This window comes from Diplodia seriata (assembly GCF_021436955.1).
Source record: "Diplodia seriata strain FDS-637 chromosome Unknown scaffold_1, whole genome shotgun sequence".
Classification (NCBI taxonomy): Eukaryota; Fungi; Ascomycota; class Dothideomycetes; order Botryosphaeriales; family Botryosphaeriaceae; genus Diplodia; species Diplodia seriata.
Window position 1 is genome coordinate 4,456,004 of NW_027117308.1, and position 24,954 is coordinate 4,480,957.

Genomic DNA, 24,954 nt, shown 5'->3' on the forward strand with positions numbered 1-24,954 from the left:
GTCTTGGCGGACTTGTTCGTGCGACTGCCATTGCCACTGGAATCTGAGGATCTTAGCGGATGCTCCATTGCAAACGCTCACAGAACAGCAGCAAGGCAGTCTCCTCGCAAGCCAGCCGTCGCCAAGGAGTGTGATGTTGCGACATGTGAAGGGGCCGGGGTCGCTGGGGATGTAGGGCTTAGCGTCGGGAATAAGCGAGGGGCAGCGCCGGGTTTTGTTTACCCCAGCCTCGCCCAGGTCGGTGCCAGCCACCCGTGCCAGCCTCCCCAAAACCCAACGAAGATGGCGGGAATGTGTCTTGAGCAACTCCGCACGTTCTTCTGCCACTTTGCTTTGTTCTTCATGCACGAAGCCTTCATCATCTCCACATTTCCCCAGCACGCAGACGATCGACCGTGCTGACGCCCTCCTCTTACTCTCTTCGTATATCCTACTGGATCTACACCGCCGCAACAAAGCTTCGCACTGTCCACCGCTACTAGTGATCATGCGCTCTCCCATCCGATTCGCCTGCTTGGGCCTGCTCGCCGTCGGGCTCACATCAGCGCTGCCTTTCGAAGCAATTGACAGCCAGAGCAACGGTGCCCGAGCTCCTGCCAAGTCGCGGTCATATGCTGTCATCAACGTCGACGGCACATCCAACATAGACGGCGCGGGCAACGCGCACGAGCTCCAACGCAGAGCACCGGCAAAGTCCTACTCTGTGGTCAACGTGGATGGAGGGTCGCCGACAACCTCGGAAGCGGCGCCATCCGTCACTCTCACAACAACCATTGATAAACCAACGACAGTCTCGCCCACTGAGACGGTTGTGTACACCAAAGACACGACTCTAGTTGTGACGGAGACCCAGACTCCAGAGCCTTCCGTCACTCGGACCGTGATCTATACGACCACCATCTTCGCGTCTCCCACCGCAACAGAAACGAAGCCCACCAATACTACCGTTCCTGTCAGTGTCGTGACGCTTCCTCCGTCGGTCGTTACAGTCACTGCAACGCAATCGGACACGACTTCGTATTACGACGACGGCATGTGGCACACGTCATATGCCGTCAAAGTCTACACGACAGTCACTCCGTCGTAAAGTCTACGGGCACGTCTATCTTCTCCTCTAGCTGCCGGACTCGCTGGGGGCCGCCATCGTTCATGATGTTAAGCCTGTTGTGATCGTTGCTCACGCGACGGAATGGGTTGAAGTTGGCGGCATTTCCCTTTTTTTCCTTTTTTTTTTCCTGTTTGCCAACATCCTTCACTTCTTCTTGAAACAATTTTTAGACTGTAAATTTTTTTTAATAACGGAACATGCTCGCTACGATGGATGACTGATGGTTGTGGCATGATTGCATCAACATACCCGGGTTGGCAGGACTAGACTTTCTGTTTTGGGAAAGCGTGGCGCAGCACCGCGGCTGCCCAGCGAGGGACTCGCGTTTGGCAGGTGGTTAGCACAAGGTGGAGCTTCTGTAATTCGAGTACATACCGTAGAGCAGTGAATCGATACGGCTATACGAAAATCTATGCAGTCGATGCGCATGCGAAGCCGTGGAACGGCGCCGGTTGTGGTGGGCGACCTGGCGCAGCGGGCAAGGGCCTCGATGCACCGCCAATCACAGCCACAGTTCGAGGGGACGACGTCGCCAACCGAACGGCATCGCCAGCACCAAGGCCGACACCCACGACATCATCCACCAGTCACACGCCACCATCCCACCTCGACCGCAGCAATGGCGTCGCCCCCGCCCGTGGAAGACCAGTCGCGCCTGCTGGAGGATGCCCTGGGCGTGGTGCGCCAGCAGACGATGCTCATGCGGCGATGCCTGGAGACTCCGGGGAAGTTGATGGACGCGCTCAAGTGCTGGTAACAGGCCCCTCCCGCGCCGCATCTTTGCCATAGCTTCTTGCTGATCGCCCTCGTCTGCAGCTCGACCCTTGTTTCGGAGCTGCGCACCAGCAGCCTCGGCCCCAAGCAATACTACGAGCTGTACATGGCCGTCTTCGATGCGCTGCGCTATCTCTCCGTATACCTCCGCGACAACCACCCCGTCAACCACCTCGCCGACCTGTACGAGCTGGTCCAGTATGCCGGCAACATCATCCCACGTCTGTACCTCATGATCACCGTCGGTACCGTGTACATGGCCATTGAAGACGCGCCCGTCAAGGAGATCATGAAGGACATGATGGAGATGAGCCGCGGTGTGCAACACCCCATCCGCGGCCTTTTCTTGCGCTACTACCTTTCTGGCCAGTCGCGTGACTGCCTGCCCACGGGCGATGGTGATGGTCCCGAAGGCAACCTTCAGGATTCCATCAGCTTCATCCTCACCAATTTCGTTGAGATGAACAAGCTGTGGGTGCGGCTACAACACCAGGGCCACTCGCGGGAACGGGAGCAGCGCACCAAGGAAAGACAAGAGCTGCAGTTGCTTGTCGGAAGCAATCTGGTCCGTCTGAGTCAGCTGGTTGACTTGGAAAACTACAAGAAGATCCTGGGTCCGCTCCTTGAGCAGGTTGTGCAGTGTCGCGATGTTCTCGCGCAAGAGTATCTGCTCGACGGTGGGTTGGCACTCCAAGAAGGGGACTGATTCTCGCGCTAACTGGCCAGAAGTTATTATCCAGGTCTTCCCAGACGAATTCCATCTCCACACCCTCGACCAATTCCTCTCCGCCACCGCCAGGCTCAATCCTCACGTCAATGTCAAGGCTATCGTTATCAGCTTGATGGACAGACTATCTGCGTATGCTGGTAGAGAAGCCGACGCCGAGACCCCCGAACAGCGGAAACAAATTGAGGAGGAAGCGTGTACGAAGCTTCTCGAGCAGCTGCGGATATCGAAGGAAGCAAAGGGGACGGAATCGCCGAAGCAACAGAATGGTGACAACGGCGAGAACGGCGATGCGGAGCACGAGGAGGGTGAAGGTGCATCCATTGCTCCTTCGGAATCCACCACAGTCGCTCCGTCAGAGGCAACAGCAGAGACCGAGGCTACGGCTGTCGATGGTGAGGTCAAGAAGCACCGCGGCATCCCGGAGAACGTCAAGCTCTTCGAGATTTTCTACGAGCAAGTCGCTGCACTGGTCAAGATGGCACGTCTGCCCATTCAAGATACCATTGCTCTTCTCGTTTCCCTCGCGAACCTTGCATTAAGCATCTATCCCGAACGCCTAGACTATGTCGACCGCGTCCTCGACTTTGCTAACGAGAGAGTTGCGCAATACGCTAATAGCGCTGACCTTCACTCGCAAGCCTCCCAATCCAACATCCTCAACCTTCTTCTTGCCCCGCTCAAGGCATACCTTTCTCTGTTTACTGCTCTCGCACTCCCCAACTTTGTACCACTTCTGCACTCTCAACCCTACCCGACCAGAAGAGCGGTTGCTGGCGAGGTTGCCCGAAGCTTGCTTAGGAATTCCACCAAAATCTCTTCTGTAGAGAACCTGGAGTCTGTGCTGGAGATCCTCAAGGTGCTCATCAAGGAGGGCGCACAACAACCCACGGGTTACCCTGGTGGTCCTTTGCAGCGGAAGGGTATGGAGACGGACGAAACGATTGAAGAACAGGGATGGCTCGCGCGGATAGTGCACCTCATCCAAGGCACCGACAATGATACCCAATTCAAGCTCCTCCAAGCAGCTCGCAAGGCATTCAGCGATGGTAACGAGCGCGTCAAATACACCACACCCGCACTCATTACTTCATCCCTCAAGCTCGCCAGGAAATTCAAGACACGCGAGCACTTCGACGACAACTGGAACTCTCAATCATCGGCGCTTTACAAGTTCGCCCACTCTCTCCTCAGCACTCTCTACGCCCGTGTCGCGGGTGCAGCTGACCTGTCACTACGGTTGTTCGTCGCCTGCGGTCAGGTCGCCGACCAGACTGGTCATGAAGAGATCGCGTACGAATTCTACGCACAGGCCTTTACCATATACGAGGAGGCCATCAGCGACAGTCGCGCCCAGTTCCAGGCCGTTTGCATCATCGCTGGCGGTCTGCACATGTCGAGAAATTTCAGCAGGGATAACTACGATACCCTCATCACCAAGTGCGCCCTACATGGTAGCAAGCTACTCAAGAAGCCGGACCAGTGCCGCGCTGTCTACTTGGCAAGTCACTTGTGGTGGGCGACTGAGATTAGGGCTCGCAACGAGGAAGATGCCAAGGATGTAAGTATTCCAGCACATCGACATTGTTTGTCGGTTCGACTGCTGACTGGATGGAAACAGCTCTATCGCGACGGCAAGCGTGTGCTCGAGTGCTTGCAGCGCGCGCTGCGGGTGGCCGATGCATGCATGGACGCGGCGGTCAGCGTTGAACTCTTCGTTGAGATCCTCAACCGCTACGTCTACTACTTCGACCAGGAGAACGAGGCGGTAAGTACCAATCACTCACCCACTCACCATCACGGGTCACATGTTCTTCAACGACTCGCGTTCGCTGATTCTGGTGACGACAGGTGACGACCAAATATCTCAACGGCCTCATCGAGCTGATCCACTCCAACCTCAACACCAACGAGAACACGGCCAGCTTGGAGAACCCCCGCAAGCATTTCCAGCGCACCCTCGACTACATCTCGTCGAGAGACTACGAGGGTGTCGTGACGCAACCGAAGTGAGAGAGCAATGCAGGTGAACTCGAGGTTTAATGGAATGTTTTTTTGTTTTGTTTTCTGAATGCCCGTTGGAGACTTGTGATGCCCCCCCTCCTTCCTGTTCCGATCGAACTCGGGTTTAGGGGGCGGGTGACCGAATGCGGTGGTTTTCGTGTAGATGTGGGGCTCTGTTTTTTGGTTCAGTTGACGAGAGAGTGCTTGCTTTGCTGTGATATCAAAGAGGTGATGCGGGGGCGGTTGGGTGACGATCAGGGCAGTGAGATACTTTCTGGAGTCGTTTGCCGCGTCCTCCCGAGAGAGCAAGAGAGTTTTGAAAGATAGCCCATGATGGATGGATGGATGGATGGATGGGAGGGGGTCGGGGAGTAGGCGGGGAAGGCGAAGGGGAAGGCGAAGGGGAAGCGAGAAATGGAGAGCCGGATATAACATACACCACCTTTTAAACGCACGCCCACCCACACACATGTATGACGCTTGTTTAATGGCCGTTTGATGTTTCTCTTCCCAATATTTACCCCACAGACTTTGTTGCGTTTTGTGTGACGGATGTGTGTGTTCGACTTTTTTTTTTTCGCTTCCCGTCGGTGCCTCGCTTCACCCTTTTGCTAGCTATCCAAACTGTGTCGTGTTTGTCCGGCAGGGTATATACCTGGTTGTGCGTGTGCGTCGGCCGTCGTCCATGCAGTATACCGTTCCTCACGTGCACGTGTGTCTCGTTCTACTTTCGCGCGCGCTGACTCTTGCGACTAACTACACCCGGGGAGGACTCTGCGTAGTGCGGGCTTTGTATATAAACGCTGCTCGCAGCGCCTGTCTTGGATTTCTTTTTCCCTTCTTCGACAATGGGAAGCGGAAGTGTTTGTGTGCCCGCTTCATGTCTTCACCGCGGCATCAACATACTTCACTTGGACGCATGACAAAGCAATGGCTACTGTGCGGGTGGGAATGGCTTGAGAATGTTTTACGCGGAGGGCGGGGGACGGTGAGTAGTCCTGGGGATTGGAACGGCGCTGTGCAGCATCGTTGGTCGTTGGCGATGCGGCTCAGTGACCGGGGCATGATGGCGATGCTCATTCTTTCGGCTTTTTGCTTTTTGGGGGTTTGGCTTGGGTCTGGTTCATGCTGCGCGCGGAGTGAAACAGCAACCGGGAAGCCGAAGACGCAGTGGGTACCCATGCATCCGTCTGACGCTCATACTAGCGTCTCAGTTGAAGAGCGGAGGGTGCTGATGGATGGAACGAAGGGGATTAAATACTGATTGAGAGATAGATGGTTTGAGCAGCTGCCACCACCTCCTGACAGCCCCCCAACCCCTGCCGGGGTGTCACGAGACGTCGTCATCGGGCATTTTGAGCGTTTTTATTAGCGCGCACGAGTCCCCTATGCTCTGAACATGCGTGCTCGTGGATGCGATACGAGAGGTGAGTCGCGCATGTTCGAAAGGAAGCATGGCTGCCCTTCTCTCTTGAATCTCGACAACGGCGCCACGATACAGCATCACACTGGGGTTTGGCGTCGTGTTGGGTACTTTTCTTCAAGAGGACTCGGTGTGACGCGATGCGGAGCCCGGCTGGGTGCAATGATATTGCTCTTCACTTTATCGTGTCGCTGTTGTCCGATCGACATGACGATTTGAAATCGATGATGTCCTGCATCTGCTGCAGATGATGCGGCTTGTCTGGGCTGGAGTGAAAGTGAACAAGGGTACTGAATGCTTTTTCCCCCGCGCTGCGCAGGCAGTAAGGGGTTATGACGATGTGCTCCAATATTCGGTATATCTTATGCACAAGAATCCCAGTGCTTTGAAAGGCATGGGAAGGAGTGAGTCCGGCGATGCTTTTATGACTGGATTCCTTCTACGGCGTCCGGTGGTCATTTGAGTGCTGGCTCCGGGAAAACTCCATCTCACGAGGATTCTGGGTTGGCTAATGCGCTTTTGGGCTATATTTAAGTTCAATCTCAGAAGCAACACTCTCCTACATCGAACAGAGAATTACTTTGCGACTTTCTCCCTCCAAAGCCTCGCGTAAGGGGCATCTACTTTTATTACTCTTGTCTGCCGTGTGTATGGATTAGATTAATGTTGTACGGTCCGCGATGAATTAATTGAGACGTATTCAGCAGTGCTGCAAGGTGATGATACGCATCATGTAAGCTTGAGGATTATTCATATCATCGAACAAAGTTGGCAATGGACCGGTCATGCAGATTATCATGCGCAGCATAGGGCTTTGGTGTAGAAGTCAGAGAGAAAGCCTTGAGGTTTGAAGAATGTGCTCGAAGACAAGGAAGAAAAAAGAGTTTAGTGTTACTTAGCTTGATGGGATTGGCGTGAGAGAGGAGCAATGTAGCATACTCAAGAAATAAAACGTAGGGTTCAAGGGCTTTTATAGCAGACCATCGCCAGGGGCTTGGTGGGAATGCGTCGAGCACGTGCCGCCGCTGCTGTCATTTTTGGATTGCGACAGGGCCATTTGCATTGGAGGGGAGAGATTATTCACCATTTACACGCGCTCCTACTAATGAAACTCGTTTTAGTCGTGGAAAATAGCAATACTGCCAATAGAATTTCTAAAATGTCGAGGAGACGGAAGCCCCGATAACGCCTGGCTAAACACAGTTGAAGGGGTGACGGAAGAAGGAGGCATTTGGCGAAAGGGGCAAAGTGCGAATGACTGTTGCTTTCAAGCAAAAGCAAACGAGAGCCCAACAGCTCCAGCCAATTAACTAATCAATTTTCGACAATTGAGCTGGAGGAGCTAGCTGTTACGTTGAGTGATTTTTTGATGGGCCCTTTCCTGGGGATGCTCTGGTTGCGAGATTAAGATATCCGAGGACCGCATACAACGTTGGCAGGCAATTCTTCTTCCTTTTTCAGCGCATGAAACCAGGACGAGTGCGGCGAAGCAAAGCTATGAAGGAGGCTGCACTCAAATCAAAACTCTAAAAGGCGTTATCTAAGCATATATGTGCTAGGGCCAACGGCGACGGTTAAGCATCCGCCAGGGAGAAGCTTGATCAGCTCTACGATGCATTGCGCAGTATAGTCCACCAGGTTGTTCTCCATACCTACCTGAGGATTTCATGCTTTGCGACTGAAGCTCTCAGGGCGTGAAACGAATTGCAGTCGTCCTTGCGAAGATCGTGTTTGAGAGGCGTTTGGCATGTTTGACAGTGGAAGAAGTGCCGAACAACGCTCGAGCCAGGACGGCCCGGCCCGTGCACTCCTGCAATTCCGAGGTCTTCAAACGCTTCCAAACAGTGCGAGGAATCCCACCAGCGCGAGTAACGAAGGGGAAGGTGGTGAGTGAGGATAGGAGATGAGAATAGATGGGGCTGGAAACCCTTTTACTTCTCCGTCGGTCGCTGAGAATGGCCGACTGGCGGTTCGGCCGTTGTTGCATTGCTACCATGTACCTGCGTCCCCTCCATTAAGCTTCTTCGTTCCCCTGAGACCACCTCCTGGGCCCAGCTCGCATGGACGGTGTTTCCGAGGCATTGACAGCGCAATAGCCGGCCTGATTATACAATAACAAACCTCCTTTACAACAGTGCGGCATTATGCCGACGACGCGCCGTGGCCAGCTCCCCTTCGCCCCGGCTCCACAAATGCGGCGCAACTGGGTCGCAACAGAAGGCTGCGGAAGCAGATCCCCATCCATTTTTAGGGGCACAGGGCAACACGCATTTCCCCCGGAAGCGATCACGAAGGCACAGCTCTCGGAGTGGCTGCTTGGCATCATTCGGGACGTCGTCTCTCTCGCTCGCGTTTCAATCTCGCACATCAGCGCATCTCGTTTCGACAATTCTCCTCCCGGAAGCGGCAGGATCATCACCACTACCACCTCCATCACTGGCCCTCTTCGAGCATGCGCCTCCGCTCCAGCTCGGCCTCGAGCTCCTCGAGCGACAGCGGCACCTTGCGGCGGGCGCCCCACCGGGCCTTCTCCTCGGCGGCGAAGCCGGGCATGCTGGTCATGGCGACGACGAGGAAGCCGAGCTCCTCGCGGTCCGTGTCGAAGACCTCCCACCAGGGCTCGCCGGGCAGCTTGACGCCGACGTCGCGGGCGGCGAGGTAGACGGCGGCGGTGGCGAGCTGCGGCGGCTGGTGGGTGCAGAAGGGCAGCTGCGGGCTCAGCAGCGCCGTGTTGAGCAGCGCGAAGGCGCGGCGGGCGAGCTCGGTGCCGCTGCTCTCGTCGTCGTTGGAGAAGGTGATGCCCAGCGCCTGCAGGTAGTTGATGACGAGCGTGTAGGGCAGCGCGGCGTGCGTGTCGAAGCCGAGCACGCGCAGCACGTGGGCTTCCGTCTTGAGCAGCAGCGCGCGCAGCGCGTGGTAGGTGCCCTCGCTCACGTAGTAGGCTTCCGGGTCCACGAGGTCCGGCTGGTGCAATCTTTCGGGGTCCACATAGGTGGCGGGCAGGGCGTCTAGGTACTGGTAGGTGTTGATGATGGCTCTCGGCGGTCTCGGGTAGGCGGAGAGCTTGGCGACGGTGTAGAGCGCGGCGGCGGAGACGTCCTAGCTCGGGGGGTGAGCAAATTGGGGGAGTGGAAGGTGGAGAGTCACGTGAGTTTGTTACCTTGGCGCCGTAGTCCTTGAGACTGCCGCCCTCAGGGCCAATCCAGAAGCGCGTGTAGACGACGATGGCCTGGGCAACGATGTCCTGCGGCAGGCGCAGCAGGATGCCGGCCTGCTGGGTGAGGCGCTGGCCGGCGAATCGGATCGAGTCCTCGAGGTCGCTGGGGACGCCGTCCAGCTGCGAGCCGGACTGGGCCAGCTGGGCGGGGGTGGCCAGCGGGTTGGAGAGGTGCGAGGCGTGTTGGGGCGCCATGTCGGACATTGCAGTGTGTGTCGTCGCGCTTCAGGTGAGGTCGCTTCCAGCTTCAGCGTCCCGGCGCGTGGGAAGCTTGGCGAGATTGGCAGCCGCGAATGGAAACCGAAACAGAAACAACAATTCTCCGCCGCCGCTCGCATCCACCTGCATCCATGCTCCTCTCATCCCCCTGCCCCTGCCGCCGCATCCATCGTCATCGGTCTGGAAGCGGCTCTGCGCTCGGCAGCTGGCGCACTGGTTCGGCGCCTACGCTGACGGCCCCCAGAAGTCGCTGTAAACCTGAGACAGCGCCCGGCCGCTTTCCCAGAGCGGCGTGCTAAGCGACCACCCAGGGGCCGCGTCGCGACAAGCTCCCCGCCGACGTGCGCACGGAGATAGCCAGGGGCGCGGCATGCTGTTTGAAAACACCAGCCGAGCAGACGAGCTTGGGGCGCCCGCCGCCCACGCCCAGCCCGACCCGTGCCGACTCTCTGCTGCCGCTCGTTACGGCAGTCGACGAAACATGCAGCCCCACGCGATAGGGACTGCGCAGCTATATTTGAGCCGCCGCTGCCCCGTCCAAGGCTTCTCTCTCCACCAAGGCTCGCCATCTTCATTGAATCTTGCTCTCTTCCCGGTCTGTGACCACCACATTCTTTCCGCCTTCATTCGTTTTTCCGGTACAGGTACCAGGACACCACAGTCTCTTCTCGCTGCACTCAGTCGACCATTCTCTACACCACCATCACAATGTCTGCCAAGTACATCGCCGCCCTCCCCGTCCTGGCCACCATGGTCGCTGGCCACGGCTTCATCTCCAAGCCCCAGGCCCGTATGCCTGGTGATGCCATGGCCGCCGCCTGCGGTCAGCAGGTCTACAGCAACCAGAACTCCGACCACTACGGCAACGTCCAGGGTGAGCTCCAGGTCGCCAGCTCCCAGAGCGACTACGACGCCGCCGCCTGCGACATCTGGCTCTGCAAGGGCTACAAGTTCGCCGACAACAAGGACAACGTCCAGACCTACACCGCCGGTCAGGAGGTCGCCTTCACTGCTGAGATCCACGCCCCCCACACCGGTGTTGCCAACGTCTCCATCGTCGACACTGCCTCCAACAGCGTCATCGGCTCTGCCCTGAAGAGCTGGGACGTCTACGCCTCCACCTCCACCGGCGTCAAGGACACCGACACCTCCTTCAGCATCACCATGCCCTCCGACCTGGGTGACCAGTGCTCCACCGCCGGTGACTGCGTGATCCAGTGGTACTGGTTCGCCGAGGACATCGACCAGACCTACGAGTCCTGCGTCGACTTCACCATGAGCGGCTCCGGCTCCGGCAGCTCCTCTTCGGGCTCGTCCTCCTCGGCCGCCGCTTCGCCGGCCACCTCGGCCGCCGCCGTCGCCGCCGTCGCAGCCACCCCCAGCTCCACCCTGGCCACCTCCGCCGTCGCCACCCCGGCTACCACTGCCGCCTCTTCCTCTTCCGACAGCAAGCTCGCCCAGCAGATCGCCGCCGCCTTCCCCTCCAGCGTCCTGACCCAGACCCTGCCCGCCTCGGCCACCGGCACCGCCAGCGTCGTCCCCGAGTCGTCGCTGCCCGAGGGCACCACCGTCCAGGACCTTGTTGACTGGTTCGCCCAGCTCGTCGAGAGCATCGAGTCTTCCTCCTCCAAGAAGGCCCGCCGTCACGCCCGTGACCTCCGCGCTTAAATGCTCGGATCTCGCCCGTCAACTGTTGTCTCTAGAGGAAGGAGGGGATGTGAAAGTCCCCTCGGGGGTTTATCGTAGAGAGAAAAGAAGGGTTCTTTGGAGCCCGGTTTAAAGACTTTGTATTTTTCAGCGAGGTAGAATCTTTCGACTGCCCGAGCAAATCTTTCTTCAATGTACAAAATATATGGCTTTGCCTTTCCGTCAAAAAAAACATGACAAAAACTTCCAATCTCCTCGTGCTTGCGATCTGCTAAGTGTCTTCTTACTCGCACATTTGTCTGCTTCCGAGTGTAGATGGGGGCTTCATCACTCACAAGAGCTTCCGATCTCCGATCGTCCTCGGCATAAGCAGTCTGTAAGATTGAGGCGCCTCACCACACTTAGCTGAAACATGTAGGGCAGGGCAGGACTCGTAAGCCCTTTTTCAGCCCTGCCTCATCCCGCCCCAACTCGCCGCCTCCCTGCCCGACACGTCACTTCGGCAGGCAGCCAGCGCTTGCGGGATCAGGCCACCTCCCTGTCTGCTTCGCCTTCCTGCCCGCCCGCCCTTCTCCACCCTTTTCCGTTCCTCGCATCTTGAAATCAATTCCAAACCCGAGGCGTGCTCGCCATCGCCATCACGGTCATCGAGGCTCGCTCCCTTCGGGTGGGGAGGCACGCCTTGTTTACTCTTTTTTTTTTTTTTCTTTCTCTTTCTTTTCGTCTTCCACTCCCCCCTGGCACCCAGCTTTCCTTCGCTGATCACAAGCTTTCCCGCCAAGCGCCTTATCGCACTTCTCTCCCTGCCGCGTATCATAGGTACATAGCTGCAGAGCCCTGCGTCGAGAAGCGAAAGCCCCCGAAACACGCATGCACTGATGAAGCCGCTTGTTTTACCGGTTTTGGTTCCCCCCAACGTGTGGCGCGTGTCTGCGTTCTGAACCCTCTTGAGGGGGAAACGATTGTTCACGCACGCATAGGCGTTGTGCTGTGGTTTGGCCGCGGACTGATGGCGTTGCTGCGGCGTCGCGGGCGAAGTGAAGTGACGCGTCGGGCACCCGTACGTGTTTTGGCGTGAAACTGGGGTAAGTGCAGGGGTTCGTTCGTTCGGCGGAAACGTCGTGTTGCGGCGTCGCGGGTCGGGACTCGGATTTGTGTGTGTGGAGGGGTGTTTTGGTGGGTGGGCGTGTGGTGGGGTGTTGATGCGATGCGCATTGCTTCGCGATGGGGTTTGGTATGTGGTTCAATGTGAGCTCAGGCTATATCGATTGACGCAGTGGATGTACTACACGATGGCACTTCTGATAAACCATGTCTGGTGGTTCTGACAGCTTGGACTCTCTACGAAATGACGTATGGGTAGGTGTTTAAAATATGGCGACGATGACCGCGAAAGTTTCGAGGTGGAAGCGTTCGTTTAGAGAATAACTACATCCACACAGAGCTCCAATAGTGCAGACCAGGTCCTTCTCTCATGTACGTGTGACATGGTTGTTGAATGGTTTACACCTACTGATTAGCCAGGATTATTTTCGGAGGCCATTTTGATCCAACCCAGGGCTTCAATACGTTTGTGGACTTTATGGGACTAAGCTCCGATTGGAATACATTGGCCTTTCCCAATACAGAGACGGATCCACCGGACCATATCGATCCCTCCCTAAAAAGTAGTATAGGCCAGGACGGTCTCTATCAATGACACTCGCGCAAACTACGAATAAGTCCGCTCCGACCGATTCGGCTCCACGGCTCCAAACCGGCGATCGCTCAACCATAATTCTACACCTCGTTTTCGAGACCTGGACGTCAGTCCCGAGTCTCGGCGTTGCCGCATGGAGACGGTCCGGGCTAGTCACAGCTTTCGCCACGTGGGAAGACCATCCGGAAATGATCCGGGAGGCGACAGAACTGCAAACACTCTGTCTCGATGCCTCCGCGAGCTGGGACTTGGAGACGACTTAAGCTCTGTGGGAGACAGCACCGACGACTGGCACGAATGGGTCCGTATCGAAAGTGACCGGCGAACAAAGCTGATAGCCTTCTGCCTCCTCACCATCCACTCCCACAACATCCTCTTGGTGAGGGTTATACCAGCCAAGATTCATCCGATCCGGGAGCACACTGCCTATGAACGGTCTCGGCTCTCCACCAACAACACCGAGAACAAAAGGAAATTGCTCTGCGAGACAAGACCGAGTCTCCTTCCCAACAGGAGACAAAAGAGATGCCAAACCCAAAGAAGAGGGGTTGCTTGTGCTTTGTGATGTCGAGATCTTCACTCTTGTTTAACGCAAAACAGTGCCTGACGTCTCCAGCCGATCATGCCTGTGTAACAGAGAAGGGATCCAAAAGCAAAGAGACTGCATGACTACATGTTCGCGTGATGGAAGAATACAATCTTCCTCGGCAGAGTCCTTCTTCCACACGGAACAACACTCCGTCGGAAGAGCGGCGAGTTTCGAGCGCATGCATGGAGCCAAGCCGGCTCTACATGCAATATTATTCACCATTTCGTGCTGCGCATGGAGCTAGACTGGGCCTGCATACTCGCAAACGAGGGTACGAGCAGCTTCGTGAATTGGAACTAGGCGAGGGTGGCCCCGGTCATCCGGTACCGACGAGAAAAAAGCATGCATGCCAACGGGACTGCATGTCGTTCTGGGCATGCGTCAAAGTACGCCACCAATAGCGCCGCCAACAGTGTGGCCATCAGAACACTCAATCTGTTCCAGAGCTTTTGCTTCAATCGTTCGAGTGGTTACGACGAGGCGTTGTTGATATATTGCGGACCTTCGTACAACCCCGCCTTGCTCGATTCCGATACCGCCTGATCGAGGCTGCACATGAGTATTGTGATTAACCTTATTTCCTTGGCATCCCGTGCCGAGCCTCCTGCAACGATATGTTGTGACACATGTTGCAGTAAGGCTGCATTGGCATTGAGTCGCTTGATCATCGAGTCTCCCTACAAAAGGGTCGAAGACAGTAGGCACACCTGCATGTTTTCTACACAAGAAAGAAGGCTTTCGTTGACCCTACCGAGATCCGCCGGTTGAAACGCAAAAATGGTTCGGCCAACTCTTCTATTGTTGATACTCCCAACTTTTGTTGCGTCAGTATTATTGAGTGGGAACTCCAGCGCTATCCCGATATGTCAAGAGATCGATTCCAAGGTCTCCAGTGCAAGCGATGTCATCTATGCGTGTAAGCCGGCCATTTCCTTCATCCCGATCCAACCAAGCTGACTTGAATAGTGCACCCGAGATACGCGTCCGATATCCATCACTGGTTCCATTCCTCAAGCCAGACTCCGGCATGCGTCTTCGAGCCTGGATCCGTTGACGACCTCGCTACAGCCGCAAGTTTCCCTTTTTGGTTGCTCACGATCTCTCGGTATTCATGTTGACCTTAAGTACAGGTCCAAATCATAGGTTCCTCTCGGACCCCGTTCGCGGTGAGATCAGGCGGACATGCATCCAATCCCGGCTTCTCAAGTACAACTGGAGTCCACATCTCCTTGGGCCGCATGGATCAAGTTGTGTTATCCGCAAACAACTCAACCGTAGAGATTGGAATGGGAAATGTGAGTAGCGGTTTGAATCTGATACCTAGCCGAGTTTGCTCTAATATCGCCCAGACTTGGGTCGATGTCTACAAAAAGCTTGAAGACACCGGCTACAACGTCGTCGGTGGGCGGGCCGTTGGCCCTGGTGTTGGCGGATTCACCCTCGGTGGTGGCTTTTCTTGGTACGAAGCGCAGCGTTGGCCCGAGTGTACATATTTTGTGTGGCTAATCGGCATCGCAATACAGGAAAACCAATCAGTACGGTCGGTACAAGTTCTCGTTTCCACTTCGAACAGCTTTCTTACATTTGTCTAGGCTTAACTTGTGATACGGTTAAAAGCTTTACCTTGGTATTGCCGGTTAGTAGTACTCGCTCTTGCTGAGCGTCCGCGCATGGTTGACCCAGCGTAGAACGGAACGATTACACAGGTCGACTCGGACAAGCCGGATCTCTTCTTTGCCCTGAAAGGGGGTCTGAACAGGTTTGGAATCGTTACTTCAGCCGAGTTTCATACCCACGAACAGTCCCCTCAAGTTTATGTGAGTATCGTAGAAGCTATTTTCCCTTAAGAGATATTACTGAAAGCCTGCAGGGCGGCTTCGTGATATATGGAAACGACGATATCGATGACGTTCTCGAAGCCACGGCGAGATTTGACGCTGGGAACACTGACCCCAAGGCACAAATCATCACGACACTCTCAGGCTCAACCTTGGGCGGCACCACGGCCTTGGTACTGTTCTTTTACGATGGACCCAGCCGACCCGAAAGCTTCGGTCCTTTTGACAACATTGCCGCAATCCTTGACGCTACGAGCACAAGGACTTTTGCCGATCTTGTCCAAAGCTTTCCCTCTGACCTCGTTATCAATGTCCGCGGTACCTTCCATACAATTTCCACGTCAAGGTTGACACCGGGCTTTGTGGCTGCGGTCAAAAATGAGACAGATGTAAGCGTGCGACTGCCTGACGCTCCTACTACAGGCTAACCCCGCGGTCTTTCTTCCAGACCCTCGGCAAAGCGATGGCCAGCCACGGCGGGACAATGATAAGCTACGACATTGAGCCTTTTCTTAGAACGTTTGGTGAAATGGCAACTGATAGTGCCTACCCACATGCCGACTCGCCCCTTCCTGTAAGTGTCCAAATGAGAATGAGAAAAGCCCGCATTGAGCAAGAGGAGACGCTATTGTCGCAGCATAAAGAATCAGGAAAAGTACTGACTGATGACCCACTGTAGTTGAATTTGTACTTTGCCTGGCTCTCGCCCGCTGATGATGAGTTCTGGTATGAGGCGATGCGCACGTCCGTCGAGAATTTGAAGAGCGTTGCCATCGAGGAAGGTATCCTTTCTTCCGACTCCACTGCCTATCCCAACTACGCGATCACGAATACAACGGCGGAGGATCTATACGGAGCCAGAAATGCGGAACGGCTTCGCAGTATCCGAAGCCAGGCTGATCCAGACGGTGTCATGGGACTGGCAGGCGGCTTCTCCATCTAGTTTGGCACCAGAGTCTGCCACGGGCTGGTGTTTGACGAATTTCCCAAGACGCTCGCTGATACGTTGAGTGTGTTGACGCCAGGGTATGGGAGGCAACTTAGCTTGGTCTCTTGCTGGCTGGAAACTCGGAACTATATTTGCCCTGTAATTCTTATCTTTGGTTGTTGCTACCGCAGCATCCAATCCAGCTTGAGTTGTCGTTTACCGTGCCTTGATCTCCATGTCCACATGCATGCTCTCAGCTTCTCTACAGCAGAATTCTCGAGATAAAAAAAGAAGAAGAAAAAGAACTTACTGCTGCTCTCTGCTCATACGCTGTCTAGTCGTTCGTCCGTAGCTGCCGTACATATTACTGTGCAAGTACCTGTCGTGGACTCTCGTTCGTATCGCACAGAATCCAGCGGCAACCAGTAGTGTTGAGGATACAAGGAGCTAAGCCCAAAGTGGCATGGGTATGCAATTTTGACCCTTGGCTCCTCACCACATTCCAAAATGATTTACTCGAGCTGAACCAGATTCCTTCTCACCAAAAGAAAAGTTGCCACTTGGTCCTTGTATCGACCCAAATGTTTGCAGCTCTGTATGTTTCCAAACCGCCCAGATGCAGTCGAGACCCTTTCACGACCACCCTGGCCGACCCTCTCACGACTCCAGATTGGGGAGTGCGGAGCTCTAGCCTCCACGACCAACCAAGGGACTTCAGTTTTTAGCAATTACAGACCGCAACCGGCGGCTGTAGCTCACGTTCCCCCTCCACGCTGAACCACGCGGAAGTGTTGCCTGTCCAGAATGCGTCTACACTTCGACCTCCGTCCTTCGTGGCTCCAGCAGCACCCGTATCTCTCTGGCAACATGGAAGGACTGAAGCGCAGCCGCGTCCGCCGCAAGGCGCAATTCATCATCACCGCGGCGGTCGTGCTCGTCCTCTCCGTCCTGATCCTGCGCCGGCTCGTCGATCGGACCAACTTCAACACGACCACCACCACCACCACCACCGGCTCCCACAACCACCACCACGGCGCCCCGCTTGCGGCGGAGCCACCGCCTCCGGACGCACCCTGCCCCACGCACCTCCCCGGCGCCGACGACATCTTCATCGTGCTCAAAACCGGCGCGACCGTCGCGCACGCCAAGGTCCCCATCCACCTCCGCACGACCTTCCGGTGCGCGCCGCACTTCGCCCTCTTCTCCGATCTCGACGACATCATCGACGGGCACCTGGTCCACGACGTCTTCGGCGGCGGCAGCGTGCCGGACGCCGTCAAAGAAGCCGCCGCCGCCGCCAACGACGACGACGACTCGTACGACGCCGGCGCCGCCTTCGAGCTGTACGACCGCCTGCGCGCGTGGCAGGCGGCGCGGGTCGACATCGCGGCCAAAGCGGCGGGCGACGCGGCGCTGCGGCAGCAGGCGTGGAACCTGGACAAGTGGAAGTTCCTGCCGCTGATGCGGGCCGCGCTGGCCCACGCGCCCCGCGGCCCGCACACCAAGTGGTTCGTCTTCATCGAGGCCGACACCGCCCTCATGTGGTCGAACCTGCTGCGGTGGCTGCCGCGCTTCGACGCCGCAAAGGCCTGGTACATAGGTACATACGTCCACATCCCCTCATCCCCCATCCCTCCGTCCCCGTCCGTCCCGTTTCCCTCCCCCCCTCTCCCCCACCACCCAACCCCCAGCTGCGACGACGACGAAAAAAAAATCTCACACCCCCAGGCTGCCCCTCCTGGATATCCGGCTCCGCCTTCGCGCACGGCGGCACGGGCATCATCCTCTCGCGGCCGGCGCTCGTGCTGCTCGCCGCCGCGCTCGACGCCGACGCCTCGCTGTACCCGCGCCTCACGGCCGCGACGTGGGCGGGCGACTACGTGCTCGCGCAGGCCATGGCGCTCGTCGGCGTGCCCCTGACGCCCGCCTTCCCCATCATGCAGGGCGAGACGCCCTTCTCGCTCGACTACACCAAGCGCCATTGGTGCTATCCCGTCGTCAGCTGGCATCACATGACGCCCGAGTGGGTGGGGAGGGTGTGGGGGTTTCAGCAGCGGTTTTGGGGGGACGGTGGGGGGGAGAAGGGGGGGTGGTGGGGGTGGGGGAGGGGGGAGGGAGACGGGGGTGTTATGAGGCATTACCATGTTTTTGAGGAGTTTGTGGCGCCGGTTGTGAGGGTGGGGGTGCGGGAGGGTTGGGATAATTTGAGCCCCGAGATGATGGGGCCGGAGGTGGTGGTGGGGCTGGGAGGGGGGGCGGGCAAGGAGGGGTGTAGAAAGGCGTGCGAGAGGACGGAGAATTGTATGCAGTGGCTGTGGGATGGCGAGGGTGATGGTACGTGCAAGTGGGCGAAGGAGGTGAGGTTAGGTAAGGAGGTGGAGGCGGTGGATGGAGAAGATGTGTCGATGACGAGCGGGTGGATTGTGGAGAGGATAGACGAGTTTGTGGAGAGTATGAATGGGTGCATGATGGGAGACTGGATTGTAGAGTGAATAGGATAGATGATGGCAGGTCTGTAAAAAGCTACAAGGATAAACGTAAAAGTGAAACTTTTCACTCCGGGCTTGTCAAACAGTCACTGGAACAATTGAGAGCCAAAATATCAAACAGAGAGTGGAATACGACATCATCAATAGCCTGTCAGTTCGCCTCCGTTGTATTTTGCTTGAAAATAGCTTTCAAACTCCGTGGCCAGGGCATTTCATCATAGCATGCGCTTAAAAGCAGCTGGCGAGGGCAAAGAACACGATGACTCAAACCCGCTCTCAGCTCTCCACCTGAGAAGAAGGATAAAACCAACCCGAACCCGCCAGCATCACCGCGTGGACTTCTCAAGACGCTTCTGACAGCCTCACGAGATGACAAAGCCGACACTCGGTGCCACTCGGTATATCCCATCGCACAACGAACAAAATTCTCCACTCCTTACGAATACAGTGATTATTCTCATCAAAAGGGCCACAGAAAGATGGATGGGCAGGAGCGATCGACGCACGCCGCCAAGGCGCGGAGGCAGGTGGTCCTTCACAGGCACATGTCATCGCTTATCAGTCTCACTCAGTCCCGGTCCCGCATCCGGCGTCTCCGACCTTCTCGCCCGGAACGCCGACGTCAAGGCTCGGCTGGTCTTGCAACAGTAGTAGCAGTAGTGTTGTTGCGATCTGACCCAAATACCCGGGTCAATGATAGTCCTGGTCTTCGGCTGGGGAGCGTTTCGCTGGAGGAAGGAAGTGGGAAGTGTGATTGGTGTGGCGTTGGAGTCGGGGGATGGAGAAGAGTAGGTGCAGTGGCTTTGGGTTTTGCTGCGGGAGAGGGTCAAGAGAGTGGACTGGGATGGGGCATGGACGAGGCTGAGAGGATAGGTGGAGATGGGAATGAGGGCAGTATAGCAGGCTTGTACAAGAGTAGGGACATCTGTTGCTGAGAGTATGGACCGGAAAGTGTCTGCCGTGTTGTGATGAGTGCAACACAGAAGCACAAGCACGTTCAACCCCTACAACCATACCAAGTAAGCTTATGCTAGTGCCGGACGCCTTACCCAAAAGGGCAGACGCGCAGGGTGTAAAAGCAAGTGGATACTTCGCACCTACGTCAATTCCTTCAACTGCCGCATTGATTAGCCCCCACATGGCTCGTCGCAGGCACCCGAAACCTTACTTTGTGCATTAGACTACGGGTACGATACGGGAAGCAAAACACAATTTGGCGGCCGGGTCAGGCCCATGCGCCGCCACCGTCGTCAATCTTCCCCGATGCGGGACGATCCCGAACGACGGGACGAGACGACGACGAAGGAAACTCCCGTGAGTGAAGCCTCAAGAACAAACAAAAGAAAAAGAAAAAGAAAAGAAAGCCGACAGCGAGCAAACCAGCCAGAGGCAACTGCACGTACGGTACATGCATGGTAGATGCCTGGAAGTTTGATGCTTACTCCCCTTTTACCTACCGCGCGCCGCCGCCCCGCTCGCGACACTCGCGCGACTCAGGACCCAGGAACGCAGAACGGGCAAAGTATCGAGACTCCCACCCAACCCACCAATGCCGCTCGGCTTATTCGGCCGGCAACCGCGTAGCACGGGTCAAACATACCTATAACACGGCACACCCCGAGCTTACCGAAAAGACCGATCCGGCAACATCAGGCGGGCAGGATAGGGGATAGTTAGCAGCAGCACATGACGAAAAAGGCAGTTCAGTCGGCGACGACCACTTCTCCAAAAGGATGACGCGAGGAGAGGGAAAAAGGCAAGGCTAGAAGGGGCATCTCGAACATGGAAAAGAGGGTGGGCGTCTAGACCTCGCAGATCCTTTTCTTTGCTCACCTAACCCGCGGAGTGGGTAGCGACCGGTAAGGCGGCCGTGGCCGACGGAGGAAAGGGAAGCATCGTGAAACGTGCTCGGATCACCCTGAATAATGCCTCATCGGCAGACAAAACCCTTCCCTTCCCCCACGCAACACGTATGTACGTTTGCGAACGGACGGGCGAGGAAAAAAAAGCAAAGAAGCGATGCTATCGGCAAAGGGCCGGTCGAATCTGCGCGATGCTTTGCCGTGGCTGTGGTTTCTTGGCTCTCTGTTGAAACCGGTCTTGGCGGTGGCACTGGAACGTGACATTGCTATGCAACGCCAGACGTATAGAGTCTTTGATATAGCTGCCAACCCTTCTTGCGGTGTGTACGGTGGTGTTGGACGTGCCTCGGAGCTCTCCGCACTGCTTCCGTTGGTGGTGATTCACTGCTCGCATGGATCCTGACATCAGACCGGACTTGTCGCATCAAAAAGGACCGCGATGGAAGGTTATGAACTTTCGTGTTGGTCTAACTATCGTTGCCGAGCTGAAGAAGAGAAGTGAGAAGAATATGGTAAACAAAGAAGAGAGAAGAGGAGGTGAACATATCGTTTCCGACTAGCGGAGCCTAAATCCTTGTCCTTGTGCCGCAGGCCGATGTGCAAGGGGAGAATAGAAGTAGAAAACCGGGGCGACCATGCTCTGGACGCCGAGGAAAATGCAAAGGAACAAAAAAAGAAAAAGACGCGTAGAGCAAGACAATGATGAAGCAGATCGAAAGCGTACAAAAAAGACGAACAAGCGAGAATAATGCGGGGTATCTATCTGAAGTGCAAGCAACAGAAAGTGTTTGGCCAAGAGGCGGTTGAAGAAGAAGTTGAGCCAGAGGCAAGGAAAAAGCGACAAGTGCACTTTTTGGCGTGCAGCTTGACGATCTGAGCCCTCAAAGCTCCAAGCGAGAAAAAGATGGCATATCAAAAAGATGGCCAGCTTTTCGAAAATGATGCAACAGAAACGCTGTAATGAAAACGACAATGCGAAAATGGAGCGGTAAGTGGAGCGTCAACGCCATCAACCCTGAAATCCCTCCCAATTTGTCAGATCACTCCCATGAAACCTTTGTAACCTTCCGACCAAGCGTTGGCGCCCCTTCCCAGATCATGTATGCACAACGCCGATGTATAACTCTGTGCCGTTTCGAGGGATCCGCCCCTGTCCGGGATAAACATGACCAGTAAAACAAAAGGAAAAGATGAGCAGGCCATGATGATCAACAGTTGAGGTGGCTGAACGAAACCGTGCTGGCGCGGTTGGGGTCTGCGGCAGCAAACGGCCTGGGCGGCGGCAGGAGCGACACGTCGAAGTCACTTCTGTAAAGCAAAGTCAGCTCCAATAGCCCACAAGACTTCTTGATCGGGGATACTCACTCGTCCACGATGTTCCCGACTACACTCTTGCGGTTGGGAATATCGACAAGAACAGGGGTAAGGGTGCGCCTCTGAACGAGACGCTCGCCAGTCGGGCTTTGAACCGTCACCGTCGTCGGCGTGGCATTGCGGCCCGCGCGTCGCAGCGATTCCTGGCGCGCCAGCTTGGGTTTCGGCTGATCCTCTTCGGGGACAACAATGGTAGGCTTGGGGCTAGACTCCTGGCTCTTGTGTTCCGAGGGAGTGAACTTGGTGTTCTTCTGGTTGCTGCTTATCGTCGTGCTGCCGATGCCGTTGGGGCTGTTGATGCGGTCCTTGGACCCGGCTTTCGACTGCGCACGTAGCACCTCCTGCTGCGCCCGCTGCCGGCTGATTGATACCTGCCGGGCGATCGCAACGCGATTGGCGTTCTGCACTTCTTCAGCACGCTCCTTCAGCGTCGGCTGGCGTTTCGGCCCCGAGTTCTGCGGTTGCTGTTGCGGTTGCTGTTGCTGTTGCTCGTCCTTTTGCTTCTGCTTCCGTTCGCGGAACTGGCGCTGCTGCTCCAGCATCATCTCGGCATCCCTGTCGCGGGCCTGTTCGCCCTGCTGGTTGTCCGCACCGGGAGAAGACGTGTAGGAAGGCTTGCGTCCCCGTTGCTCTTTCTTTGGCGAAGAGGTCGCAACCGGCGATTCCGTCTGGGAGCCTTGCCTGTCCCGACGCTGCCTTTCCCGAAGCGAATTCTGCCTGGCGACAGTTTCCTTCGCTTGAGCGACGCTCTGTCCGCTCAAGCTGCTCAACGGGCTCTGGCTCTGCAGACTGAGGGCGCTACCACTGCTCTGCGCAACCGCCGTTTGCACACGCAAGTCTGGATGTTGCTTCTTGGAAACTATTTCCCAGCCGCTCACATCCACTTTGCTGTTGTTGTACTTCGTCTCCTTCAGCCTGATTGCTACCTCATCGTTGCTTTCAGTGCTCTCAAAGCTTGCCTGGCTGTCCCGGTTAGAACCACTGAATGCCTCCGAAATGAGATCAGCCTGACGGACGCCGATGCTGATCTCGTCGGTATTCTCAGGTTCCTCCGTGATATTTTGGGCAACGACCGGCTTCTCGCCATGGGAGTCGCTGTTCTCGAAGGTGAAGGACGGACGGCCGGGTGACGCAGGAGCAGTGAATGAGCGCTGAAGCCTATGCTGGGGCTTCGGGAGGTTCAGGTTCAGGTTCTTGGGGGCAGGGCTCTGCGCACGTGCCGGGCTCTGTGCTCGCGCAGGCACTGGAGAGTTGGAGCGGGAGCCGGTCATTGAATCGCGCGGGAAGAGCGAAAAGTTCAGGGTAGGTGGCTGGAACGTCGGTGTCGCGGGGGACGTGGCGCGACGAGTGGGCATGGGCCGCTCATCATCTCCCTGCTCATCCTGATCCGCCAGGCTCCTGTCAGCCAACTGGGGTGAATTAGTATCGCGACCCGCGCGGAAACAGGAGAAAAGGGGATGATGTACCCTCAGAGAGTCCGAGTTGAGCGGCTTCAGCCTCTCGTTGCCCTGGCGCCGAAGGTGGAGGTTTGACTGGCGGTCTCCCTTGAGCAAACTTCCAAACATGACGCTGTACCGTTCCATTTCGATGGTGGGAATGTCGACGTTCAGCATGGGGCTTGTTTCAGCCCGCTGGACCTGGGGCCTGGTTTCCTTGTGGCCGAAGAAGCGCGACGGCTTCTTCTTGAGCTCCTCTTTCTTGGGGGCCGGCTTTGGGCTTCCTTGATCCACGTGGACGGTTGGCATCTTCGGTGGATCCAGCGGCGGTAGTGCTGCGCGGGCGTCCGCAGCGGCGCTGCTCTTGCTCCTCAACCTGCTCCGTGGCTTCTTCTCTTCGCCCTTACCACCCTTGCTCTTCTCGTTTTCCGCCAGAGAAGCCTGGCTTGCAATGGCATCGGGATGAGATCCTTTCCTCGCGGGCATGGTCGGCACGGCCGGTGTCTGCGGTGCAGGCATCTGCAGTTGGTAGAAGGGGGCAGGTGTAGCGGGTGCTTTATCAGCAGGACGCCTGCCGAACAGCGACTTCCACCTACTGATCTTGGGCTTCTTCCCATCGCTGGTGATGGGACGCGCAGACGGAGGGACGTCGGCATCGTTGGCGGCATCCACGTTAGCAGCGGTAGCATCCTCCTTTGCCTGCTCATCGAGAGAGGGGTGCGACTGCTTCCACGCATTTGCATTGGGCTGGTTGGGGCTGCCCAGGGCCATCCCAATAGGCACCGTCTGGTCCCGGTGGAGCCTTTCCCTGGAATAGTTAATGGCCTCGGGCGAGGGAGTGGGGAACTCGAAGGTGTGCTCGTCGTGCTGGATCTGGATGGGGGTGCCCGCGGTGTGAAGAGGCCTGCTCCGGTCCACGGCGCTGTTGGCAGTCCGGGGCCGCGGGATTTCGTCGCCAGATGCTGAAGCTGTACCACTGTCGGCGCGCTTTGGGGGCATGCGTTCGACAGTGCGGAGGTCGTTATGAGACATGGCAGCGGCATTCAGAACGTGGCCATGTGATCCCGGAAGGGGCTGGGCCAGGTAGCTAGTGCGTTTGGAACGCTTTAGCGTCATGGACTTCGAGCGTGCTATGGGTTTGGCCATGGCCGGTATTTGAGATGGCAGATCGGAAAGGCGTCGCGGTGAAACCTGCACGGCAACGCAGCGGGAGAAGGAAGGAAAGGAGAGTAAGGATAGGACGGCCCTCCGGAGAGCCAATAGAACGCGGGGCAAGGAGCGGCTGGGGGCGAGGGAGCGCGAAAAGGCAGAAGCAGCAGGGCGCGGCGGCGGGATGCATAGGAAGGCATCTTGTACGGCGGCGCCAGGCAGAGATTGCGCACGAGACAGCCTTGTCGACGTCGAGTCTCACGCAAATGAAGGGGCACCCACGCTCCTCGGGGATACCCCAGCACGCGCGGGACTGCTCTCTCGTCGCGGATTGGACCGGTGGGGGTGCCACAGACCCTCTCGTGCGCCGGGAAGCAGAGTCGAGCGGGCTCCCGATCAGCCTCGCAGCAGCTCCGAAGCTGCAAGAGAAGCCGGACCCTGCGGCGCCAGCGGGGCCTGGGTGGCGCCGGG

General features: G+C 56.7%; 6 protein-coding genes across 6 annotated transcripts; 4 read left to right on the top strand and 2 right to left on the bottom strand.

Moving 5' to 3' along the window:
- Nucleotides 1–487: 487 nt before the first annotated feature.
- Nucleotides 488–1,087, top strand: SLS55_001293 (uncharacterized protein; the record flags this gene model as incomplete). Its single annotated transcript, XM_066772789.1, has 1 exon — nucleotides 488–1,087. The coding sequence occupies one exon, from the start codon at nucleotides 488–490 to the stop codon at nucleotides 1,085–1,087; it is 600 nt and encodes a 199-aa protein (XP_066638068.1).
- A 640-nt stretch (nucleotides 1,088–1,727) lies between these two features.
- Nucleotides 1,728–4,622, top strand: vps35 (retromer complex subunit Vps35; the record flags this gene model as incomplete). Its single annotated transcript, XM_066772790.1, has 5 exons — nucleotides 1,728–1,861; nucleotides 1,925–2,559; nucleotides 2,612–4,170; nucleotides 4,231–4,377; nucleotides 4,461–4,622. The coding sequence occupies 5 exons, from the start codon at nucleotides 1,728–1,730 to the stop codon at nucleotides 4,620–4,622; spliced, it is 2,637 nt and encodes an 878-aa protein (XP_066638069.1).
- A 3,847-nt stretch (nucleotides 4,623–8,469) lies between these two features.
- On the bottom strand, nucleotides 8,470–9,457 carry SLS55_001295 (uncharacterized protein; the record flags this gene model as incomplete). Its single annotated transcript, XM_066772791.1, has 2 exons — nucleotides 8,470–9,135; nucleotides 9,197–9,457. The coding sequence occupies 2 exons, from the start codon at nucleotides 9,455–9,457 to the stop codon at nucleotides 8,470–8,472; spliced, it is 927 nt and encodes a 308-aa protein (XP_066638070.1).
- Nucleotides 9,458–10,180: 723 nt separating this feature from the next.
- On the top strand, nucleotides 10,181–11,140 carry SLS55_001296 (uncharacterized protein; the record flags this gene model as incomplete). The annotated part of the gene is made up of 1 exon (XM_066772792.1): nucleotides 10,181–11,140. One exon carries the CDS (start codon nucleotides 10,181–10,183, stop codon nucleotides 11,138–11,140), a length of 960 nt encoding a protein of 319 aa, XP_066638071.1.
- Nucleotides 11,141–17,040: 5,900 nt separating this feature from the next.
- On the top strand, nucleotides 17,041–18,170 carry SLS55_001297 (uncharacterized protein; the record flags this gene model as incomplete). Its single annotated transcript, XM_066772793.1, has 2 exons — nucleotides 17,041–17,773; nucleotides 17,902–18,170. Coding segments are annotated over 2 exons (1,002 nt in total), but the record flags the coding sequence as incomplete, so codon positions are not given.
- Nucleotides 18,171–21,885: 3,715 nt separating this feature from the next.
- On the bottom strand, nucleotides 21,886–24,480 carry SLS55_001298 (uncharacterized protein; the record flags this gene model as incomplete). Its single annotated transcript, XM_066772794.1, has 1 exon — nucleotides 21,886–24,480. One exon carries the CDS (start codon nucleotides 24,478–24,480, stop codon nucleotides 21,886–21,888), a length of 2,595 nt encoding a protein of 864 aa, XP_066638073.1.
- Nucleotides 24,481–24,954: the final 474 nt, after the last annotated feature.